General features: G+C 40.5%; 1 protein-coding gene across 4 annotated transcripts; it reads left to right on the forward strand.

Moving 5' to 3' along the window:
- Positions 1-332: 332 nt before the first annotated feature.
- On the forward strand, positions 333-10,057 carry Gpr85 (G protein-coupled receptor 85). 4 transcript variants are annotated; one of them, XR_009058019.1, is made up of 3 exons: positions 333-485; positions 915-1,526; positions 1,910-2,034. XR_009058019.1 is itself a non-coding variant. In XM_057785459.1 (3 exons), the coding sequence occupies exon 3, from the start codon at positions 3,123-3,125 to the stop codon at positions 4,233-4,235; it is 1,113 nt and encodes a 370-aa protein (XP_057641442.1). In that variant the 5' UTR covers positions 334-485; positions 915-1,526; positions 2,953-3,122; the 3' UTR covers positions 4,236-10,057. The 4 variants fall into 4 exon arrangements, 3 of the variants coding, with proteins under 3 accessions (XP_057641442.1, XP_057641444.1, XP_057641448.1); XM_057785459.1 differs by lacking the exon at positions 1,910-2,034 and adding an exon at positions 2,953-10,057 and having other exon boundaries at positions 334-485; XM_057785461.1 differs by lacking the exons at positions 333-485; positions 1,910-2,034 and adding exons at positions 645-707; positions 2,953-10,057.
- The last annotated feature ends 72 nt before the right edge of the window (positions 10,058-10,129 follow it).

Genomic DNA, 10,129 nt, shown 5'->3' on the forward strand with positions numbered 1-10,129 from the left:
TAACATCATTTCAGCATTCCTAACGTTGGTCTTTGTGTAACGACTGTGACATCATGACAGTGAAGTATTCATTTTTAAGCCTTAAACATTTTACCTCTATGTGTCCAATAGAAATACAATATGTAAATTAACCTATATTATCTGTATGCTGATTGGCTTGACTTCCCCTGAATGTCACAATCTCACCACCCAGCGATGAGGTATTTTACTGCTGTCCCGAGATCAAATTATTACTGTAGAGAGATTTTTTTCTGTTTCATTAACAGATTATTATAAAGCAATAAGCCTGCAGCAAGACAAGCAGACGTTTTACCTTGGGAATTAACAAAAGCATGCCTGCTACCTTTTAAGGGGTGGAGAGTCGGTAGTTGATTAAAATCTTACCCCACCCTCAGAAAAACTCTTTGGAAATGGGAGAATCGGGACGTGGATGATTCTAGAGGCGTGCCTAATCACCAGGTGTCAGACTATGTGGTGTTTGTGGTGTAAGTTTTCGGTATTCATCATATTCCTGATATTTTTTAAGTGACTAATAACAAAGGAGAGGGATGGGGAAAACTCATACACTCCCCAGCATTCACATCAGCAACCTATTGGTCAGCCCAGCTTGGAGGAGAAAGGAGAGGCTTGTAGCTTGGTGGGGTGGGATGTGAAGAACAGCCATGTAAAATCTCTGTACTCCTGATCCGTTAGTCACGTTCGAGAAGGTAGAATGAGTGTAGATGGGTTTTGCACTTGTCTGAACTTAGCTTCTCCTTCCTTAAACGCTGATCTGCGTGCCTTCGAGAACAGATGACGACTAACAAAGATAGGGCTGCCCTAACCCGCTTCCCTTCTTCCCCTATTGACAAGATTTTTTGACTGTGCTTAATCTTTTTTTTTCCTTTCTTTTTTCATTCTTTTTCTTTCCCCAGCTAACGTGCCAAATCAAAGAGCAGCAGTGAAAATCATTTGAGAAGAATTCTCCAAGGCGCATCCAATGTTTAGCAGGACCACCCTGACAGAGAAAGGAAGACGATGTTTCGGGAAGGCGAGGGTTCGGGGCAGCTGGGGCGGAGGCGGCGGTCCCCGGCACGGAGGCTTCGTGCGCTGCCCTAGGGGAAGAGGATGGGCCTGAGGTCCGGGAAGAGCCTTCCCGAGCCCCCCACTTCCAATGCGGGGAGGGAAAAGTTGCGAAGCAGCCTCGAGGGAACAAAAGCCTGATTCGGGACCGGCTGAACTGGACAGGACCTTGAAGCAAGCCAGCCTGCTCCGGGGACAGGCAGGGGCTCCCGCTGGCTCGCGGAGGCCGGAGCTACCCTCGCCGCCGCCGCCCTCGCCACCGCGCCGCCGCCGCGGCCCCTGCGTTACTGGGGGAGACGGTGCCGCTGCGACAGGGGAGGACGCGGCTGGAGCTGAAGGAGGCTCCAACGCGCAGGCGCCGCCGAGCCCTGCCTGGATGCTCAGTCAAGGCACTCAGGAAAAAAAAAATCAGCAATTTATAGAAAGAAGAAGCTATAGTCTGTCGGGATATCCAACACCAACAGGTAGGAGGATATACTCTCGGTTAAGTTTGGGGGAGGGGGTTGCACCGTGTGGATGAAACTGCAGGTTCACCAGGATACAGCCCTTCCAGAGGGTTTTTTTTTTTTAATATATTTTTTTATGACAATAAACTGCATAATGGAAGTACATTCAGACAATGCATCTTCTGTAAGGCTTATTGGGAGTTCGGTTTCTGGAAAGCTTTGCAAAACTGAGGAATAACAGACTGCGAATCAACGGGAACCCTTCCCTTGCAGCACAGAAGCAATCTCTCCCCATCTTCGAGTATGTAATGCATCTCTCTCTCTCTCTCTCTCTCTCTCTCTCTCTCTCTCTCTCTCTCCTCCCCCTCCCCCATTACCCCCCCCCCCCGTTATAAACCCAGGGGTGGTGGATTTCAGGTTTCGTAATGTTGCATGATGTGATCGGTATTTACCCGGGGATGCACCGGTTGGAAAATTAACATCATCGGCTGCAGTTTCTGCTTGGGCTTCCATCAGCATATTCCAGGCAAGTGAGAAGTGGCAAAGGATATTCGCTTCGTGGGAATAACAGAGGAAGCTGATTTCCCTGGTGTGGCTCCCGGGCACCTAGGAGACAATGTGCATTTTGTTTGAAAATAAAGCCACTTGTGATTAGCAGCAAAGATTATCAGTGTAAATGAGAACGGCTTAATTGCCTAAGAAATACCGGTTCATGTTATATTCATTTGAATTCAGGCAGCCACGGTTTGCAAATGGAAGTGCATTATCCCTCTGGGTGTGTTTCCCTGGCCAATATTTACATTAACCATTTTAAATAATCATGTAGGCTTAAAAGAGACAAGATTTGCCAAAGGGGGGGGGTAGGGTGAGAAAGACAAAAGATTATATTACATCAAAATCTTGGGACAGGTTTTTATTCATTTTGAAGTCTGGTGTTGAAGTCATGCCTCAAGATGAATCAACAAATACTCTTATGCAGCATGAACGGTGACACTTGACTTAAAAGGTATATTTTGCAGAGGTTCTCTGGATGCATACAAGCAGAGAAGCTTCCTTTAAAATAGGGATGGTACTAGAAGAGCCCAAATAATTGTGGGCAGCCTCTTCTCTATCTCCTATCAGTAATCTTGCAGATTCCACTGCAAGGCTAGTGATTAATTTTGGGGCTGGCATATTTTACAACTGTGAGACCATTTATTCCCTTCCCTCTTGAAGGTGCCCAAATCTAACTATATGGTGAGAATAAGGACATTGGTATGTTCACCTAGCTTAGGACACTAATGCAGCCAGTGCCCTGACATCCCAAATAAACAACTGCTGAAGCAAGCAGAAGTGTTTATATTGGAAACTTCATGTGCTTCCTCGTAAAGAGCTAGCTTCATGCTAGTCCCAACAGCATGGCTTATTAACTTAAGAACTGATAGTTCTCTTTTTTCTTCCTCAGATATTCTGATGGCAAATCAAACGGAAGGAAAGAGGAAGCATAACCACAGATTGGATCAGATCTCTTTGTGGATTACATTGTTAGTAAAATGTATGGATCTAGCTTTTCCTTGTTCTTATATCTAGATCATGAGACTTGACTGAGGCTGTTTCCTTATCCTTCATCCATCTATGGCGAACTATAGCCATGCAGCTGACAACATTTTGCAAAATCTCTCGCCTCTAACAGCCTTTCTGAAACTGACTTCCTTGGGTTTCATAATAGGAGTCAGCGTGGTGGGCAACCTTCTGATCTCCATTTTGCTAGTAAAAGATAAGACCTTGCACAGAGCTCCTTACTACTTCCTGCTGGATCTGTGCTGTTCAGACATCCTCAGATCTGCAATTTGTTTTCCATTTGTATTCAACTCTGTCAAAAATGGCTCTTCCTGGACTTATGGGACTCTGACTTGCAAAGTGATTGCCTTTCTGGGGGTGTTGTCCTGTTTCCACACCGCTTTCATGCTCTTCTGCATCAGCGTTACCAGATACCTAGCTATCGCCCATCACCGCTTCTATACAAAGAGGCTGACCTTTTGGACGTGTTTGGCTGTGATCTGCATGGTGTGGACTCTGTCTGTGGCCATGGCATTCCCCCCGGTTTTAGACGTGGGCACGTACTCGTTCATTAGGGAGGAGGATCAGTGCACCTTCCAACACCGCTCCTTCAGGGCTAACGATTCCCTAGGATTTATGCTGCTCCTCGCTCTCATCCTCCTAGCGACACAGCTTGTCTACCTCAAGCTGATATTTTTTGTCCACGATCGAAGGAAAATGAAGCCAGTCCAGTTTGTAGCAGCCGTCAGCCAGAACTGGACCTTTCATGGCCCTGGAGCCAGTGGCCAGGCAGCTGCCAACTGGCTAGCAGGATTTGGAAGGGGTCCCACACCACCCACCTTGCTGGGCATCAGGCAAAATGCAAATACCACAGGCAGAAGACGGCTGCTGGTCTTAGATGAGTTCAAAATGGAGAAACGAATCAGCAGAATGTTCTATATAATGACTTTTCTCTTCCTAACCTTGTGGGGCCCCTACCTGGTGGCCTGCTATTGGAGAGTTTTTGCAAGAGGGCCTGTAGTGCCAGGGGGATTTCTAACGGCTGCTGTCTGGATGAGTTTTGCCCAAGCAGGAATCAATCCCTTTGTCTGCATTTTCTCCAACAGGGAGCTGAGGCGCTGTTTCAGTACAACCCTTCTTTACTGCAGAAAATCCAGGTTACCAAGGGAACCTTACTGTGTTATATGAGGGAGCATCTGTAAATCTTTAGCCTTGTGAAACACTAACCTTCTCTGCTAAGCAATTGTGGCCTGTAGCCATGTCTTGAGAAGAAAATCAAGGATGGGATCAGCAGTTATAAGGATTTGGGCAACCTTCTGCAGTCTTTGCAATAGTTCACCTATAATCCTATTTTAAATCTCAGAGTGATCCTGCTGACTGCCGCTGAAGGTTTGTAATTAAGAAAGGACAGAACCACTGCCCTAAGTTTCTTTCTGTGGTTGAACACTAGATAATGAACGTAGCAGGTGCTAAGTATCAGTGCTAAATGCTGTGTATATCATTACATATGAAAAAACTTAAAAACAATTAGCATTGGACCTTTTAATAAATTAAGTTGACATGAGATAAATGTGTTGATAAAAGCTAATTTTAGAAGTTTGAAGACTTTAAAACATTTCATACTATTTTTGTTTTGCAAAGACTTCACTACTGGGGGAACTAACAGTACTGTAATCCTCTAAAGATGTGCCATGAATTATTGGGGTACAACACTTTAAACACGCCTTGTAAGTTTGGGGGAGCATTCCAAAGCAGTATATTGGTTCCAATTAGAGTTTACCCTTTTTGTATTAATATATTGCTCTTTCTAAATGCCACTTTCCTTCCCTACCAGTGAAACTGCTAGCATTGAACTGTATTATGTGTTTTCTGTTCATTCAGTAAAAGAGTTTCCAGTTTGTTTCTATTTTACAAATGCTAGATATCTGTCTGGGAGGCAACATGAATGGTATCAACTGACCACAGATGTGCAGTTCTAATGATACAGAATAAACACGTGTTGCCTTAAAGGGTTATCTAGTATCCTTCATATTCTTTAGCAGTGGAGCAAATAGTCAAGAGACATTGAATCAGTGACTGGCCCTGGCTGTTTATCAGGAAGTGCATGGGAGAGCATTGAATACTTTTCCATTTTTCCTCACATGGTTTGAAAATGAAGGTGCACATCACTAGGATAATGAAATTTCCTTCTGGGATGTGCTACCCATCCTAGTGTGCTCTGAGAAGCGGACAGTTGATATTTGTTTATATTAGATGTCAGCTGTCAAGGGGAGCCTACAGCCTTAGATGACACCTGGCACAAGTTGTAGAGCATTTATTCTATGGAAGGCAAGTCTTGTTTATACTTTTTGCACATTCGGTGTATTGGTCGCTTATAATATGATTTCTGGTATTTTAGAAATACATTAGATTCTGTGAGTCTCATTCTTTAAGATACAGATGTGTGAACTTCAATATAAAGTTGCATTTGCCAAAATTTATCTGTGTAGCCTGTTAATTTTCGTGGAATAAATTTTACATTTTTGGCATATAACTTTCTTTAATCTAGCAAACAAGCACAATTCAGAAAAAAATAGCTTTATTATGATTTTTTTTATTTTTTGTAGTTACCATATTCTGCAACTGGAAATATGTGACTGACAGCAGAAAGTTGATTTAATATTTCTAAGGCATTTTTGGGTAACTTTTCAAATCCATCCCTTTATTTATTTTTATGTGGCAGTAGTATTTATAAACAAATACATGCCTAATTGTTTGGTTTGAAGTTTTAATATAATGATTACACTTTAGTGTATAGTTGAATTTGAGTTCCAAATCTATGACTTGTTAGATGGTTTGCAGAAACATATGACAAAGCCAGAGAAAACTGTTATTAGTTCTATTGGCTTTCCATAGTTTTGTTTGTTTCTGGACGGATTTTTGTTTGTTTGTTTTGTTTTGTACTTGTATTTGGAAAATAAGCTTAAGAACCTCATGAAACAGAATTTCTTATTGATATAATACTTCTATAAACAGAATTTTTGATATAAACAGAAAAAACAAAAAATTGAATTTTTTCGATGGTCTATGCAACGACTCAGTTTTGCTGAAGCCATGATTAGTGAGTATTCTAACCTCATTTCTACACCAAAGCTTATTTGACCTGAGACAAAGTTTAGTGAACAGCAGTGAGGTAGATATAGCAATAAAAGCTCCTTGTTCATAATAAAACTATTACCAAAACACAATAAAGACAATGTTGCCCAAACATGGTCTCCTAAAATGTTTCCATCTCAAAATTTATAGGAAAGACATGGGCATAGATTCTTTTCACGAAAAACTTTGCATAAAGTTTCAAATATCAATCAGAAATTTCAGTAATGATCTTAAGGCCAGTGAACATAGGTTTCACTAATCCATATTTCTATTATTTATAAGTAAACAGATGTGTGTTAAGAGTGGGGGGACATTAGGAAGGAAGAGAAAAGCAGATGAGTTTGCCTGACTCTACCTATTTACTTGGACTAAAAAGTCAATTGGTATAAATGACTAATCCAGGGAGTCAGTGACTGTCACTCTTGGCCTACTTGGCAAGATTGAAGCAGGGGTTCAGAAACAGCTCCAGTTAACAATCAAGTTTGTAAATCAACACATAGTAATGGTAATCATAAAAATAAGTCTGTGTCTTTATGACCAAAACATATTATCTATTATGGCAACCATTTCAATAGTCAATAAAAAAAACAGTTGATAATTAACTCCACTTGAAATTTTTACTAATCTTCAATCCACAAAAATATATCCAACTTCCCACTGAGAAAGTCTCATCATCAATAAATAATGGGTTCCCCTTGGACTTTTTACACTACAGAGTTGAACAGTCTTTACATTGTTTTCCATCGTAGTGGCAATGTTTTTCAGTGGTCTGGTTCCTTTTATACACAGTGGATTTTTATGTTTGTGACTGTGGAATCCCATGCAGATATTAACTAAGGCAGACAGAGGTGAGTAGCTTGCCTGTTTTCTACATAGGCTTGATTGGAAAGACAAAATTAATTACAGTTGAAAAACATTAATTGTAAATAGGAAAGTAAATAGACTATCTTCTTCAGACATTAGCTAATTGTATTTCAACAGCACTGTTCCCTATAGAATTGACTGATTTGTCATTGTTAATACTTGGATATGGCCTCTTTCCCAATCATCTACATTTCTATGGATGCTTACCTGAGTAGATTGCTCATTTCATCATTTGTTCAGTAAATTCATCCTAGGCCCTGGCTTCATGCTGTGAGGATTGTGAAAAACAGGACCGAATGAGCTTTCCTTGAGCTTAGTCAAGTGGGAAAGAATCATCAGCTATGGAGTAATGGCAATGGTGAGTTTTGGGTGCTAAGAAAACAAATACACCTAGGGCGGGGTCGGAATTAATGACACAAATTAAGTTTGTTTCCACTTTCTCTATAATGCCTTATCTCCTGGTTTGCCTTGGAATCTTTTATATATCGTACTTGCTCAACTCTGGGGGCACCTTTTGCTGTATTTCTTAATGAAAATGTCAGGACCTTGCCACTCATGCTTAGATGAATCACCATGCTGTGTTTTGGAAATAGCTCCCATGTTGCTCACAGTTTGTGTAAAGTCACAGAGAAACCTACATGTCAAATCTCTCCTCACCCCACTGTGTCCTGTTTACTTCCACAAGAAATAATTCAATTCCTTCAAGAGACTTGGAGGTGAATCTTTTCTGCTAGAGTCATACTTCTCTCAACTTACCATGAAAATATCTGGGTAGAATACAATCAAATGACAGACTTGTCCCCATGCGTTTAGTGATCAGGGAGTCTTTCCTGGTGCCAACCAAAAATAGAAATAATATATGAAATGAGGTGTATTTTTATTATTAAAGTCTGCCACCCCTTTAAGACTTCTACTGCTCCTTATTGGGGTGAAAATACAACTCCTGAGTGTCTTATAGCTGAAAAATTGGTTTGGCCTCCAGCAGTTATTACTAATAAAAGTACAAAGGAACATCCTCAGAATTATGCAGATATAAAACTTTCGTCTATGTCCTTTAATTGCTGAACTGGGCTGCACCTGGGATTGCTACTGGGAAGTTGTGAATAGAACCCACTTCTCCATATTCAACATTAGACAAATTTGAGTTTTTATTCCGTCTTATCCCATGGGTAGCATAGACTATAACTTGTTTATACATAAAATTCCACCTTATTTTAATCCCATACTAAACATAAAAAAGGGAGGCCCTAAATAATGACATGCTTCAAACAGTGGCGAGTGATGCCAAAATCAAGATTAAGTTTGTGATCTGTGAGTTATTTATTGTTCCCAAGTCTTGTGAGTTTGTTTTTCCATGAAAAAAAAGATATATTAGTTTTGTGTTTGGTGATAGAGTTTATGAATATTTTGAATAGATATTATAAGTTCTATTATCTGTTTATTAGTGGAATTTTATTATCCTTTGCAATTATAGTCATGCCATTGATTTTATGACTTTTCTAGACCTTCAGAAACTTTACTTATATCCCATTAAAATGATAGAATTGCTCAATATTGAGGTGTGAATCCATAGCCTGTACAGTGCTTAAAATGAAATGAAGATACCATTTGTAGATGTAAGTAAAGTAAGTTAAAAGTGTAGAAAACAAAACCAAACAAAAAAACCGAGAAACATAGGGGAGGTTTGGGGTGAACCAGACTCACAAATAGTTTGCCTTGTGATGCAATGTGACAGATTCCAAAAATAAATAGTAAAACCAAAAGCCTTTAACATTATAAAATGTTACATAAGTAAAGCCTTGTTTTTAAACAAGGAATGGAGATTTTTCGCCATCTCATTTTGCCAAAGGATGTTGTCCATTAGCCGTCCAAACCCTTTGGGTTAAAAGGCTTTTAAAGCCAGTTTCCTCTCCCAGAGCCAGAAAGTTGATCAAGCAGTAGATCTTCTAATGCTCCAGAAATGGGGACAGCTAGGAGAACGCCTTGCCCTAAAAGTGCCCTGTACAAACAGGCCTCAGGGAAACCACAGGTCAGTGGGAGGATGGAGCCATTCACACTTGGCCTTCACAGCCAGCTCCCAGCTCCCTCTGATACCTAAGGACACATCATCCTCTTGAGTGTGGGAAATACTAGATTCTTGTCAGAAATAGCAAAGCTGATATTGCAATTCAGGACTTGTTTTATGAAATTTTGGATAGTAAAATACTAAAGTAGTTAAGTTATGTGGGTACTCAAGTTCATCGGATGAGGAAGAAAGGTACCCACTATACCACTGGCAAGGGGGATTATACTATAAAACTTGTTGAAGATGGAGTAAAAATTTGGCTTGAACTAACCACAACGAATCAGTTGCTTCTTTTTTATAGACAAGAAAAGAAGAAGCAATTAAATAGATGAAGCAGAATTTGTTCCTTTGTCTTCCATCAACAAATGTTTAATTTAATGTTGACTTTTTTCTCCCATGAAAATGACTTTACTATCCTTTACACTAAACATTTGTGTCTTGAAACATAACATTAATGTGATAGCAATTCATTATGCCCCCATTTTAGATAGACTCTCTGTCAAATAACTTGGCTTTTCTGCCTTAACAACAGAAATGGAATTACAATAGTGTGTGAATTCTAGAGCTGTTGAGAAGATTCAGTGAGGGCATTCCTGTGAGGCCCTGGCAGAGAGTCCACATTTTAAATAAACTTTACTTTATACTGCAAGGAAGTTCGTCATCTCGCACTGAAGCCATCACCAGAGAATGAGACAATGTGATAAGTGCTGTAAGGGAGATGGGTGAGATAAGTGTTAAAACAACACAGGCAAGCAATTAACTCTGTGAAGGTGGGAGTAGGGAGGTGAGAGGAAAGTGGCAACTCAACAGGCCTTGCAGGGTAATTTTAATTTCATTGGCTCGACAAAGCTAATAAAGCTATTCAGACAGAGGTGTAACAAGATGGGCAAAGGAAGGAGACATGTGAAAACCCCTGATGTGCCCAACAGAAAACTAATCAAAATCAAAGATGTGTATGTGGTGTGAGTGGAGCTGAGGGGGGGGGGCAGCATGATGGAGTAGCTAAAAAACAAAACAT

The sequence above is a fragment of the Chionomys nivalis genome, chromosome 1 (genome assembly GCF_950005125.1).
Source record: "Chionomys nivalis chromosome 1, mChiNiv1.1, whole genome shotgun sequence".
NCBI classification, from domain to species: Eukaryota; Metazoa; Chordata; class Mammalia; order Rodentia; family Cricetidae; genus Chionomys; species Chionomys nivalis.

Bases quoted from the DNA above. Each gene is read 5' to 3' on its own strand.
- Gpr85 (XM_057785459.1), top strand. From the start codon at position 3,123: ATGGCGAACTATAGCCATGCAGCTGACAACATTTTGCAAAATCTCTCG.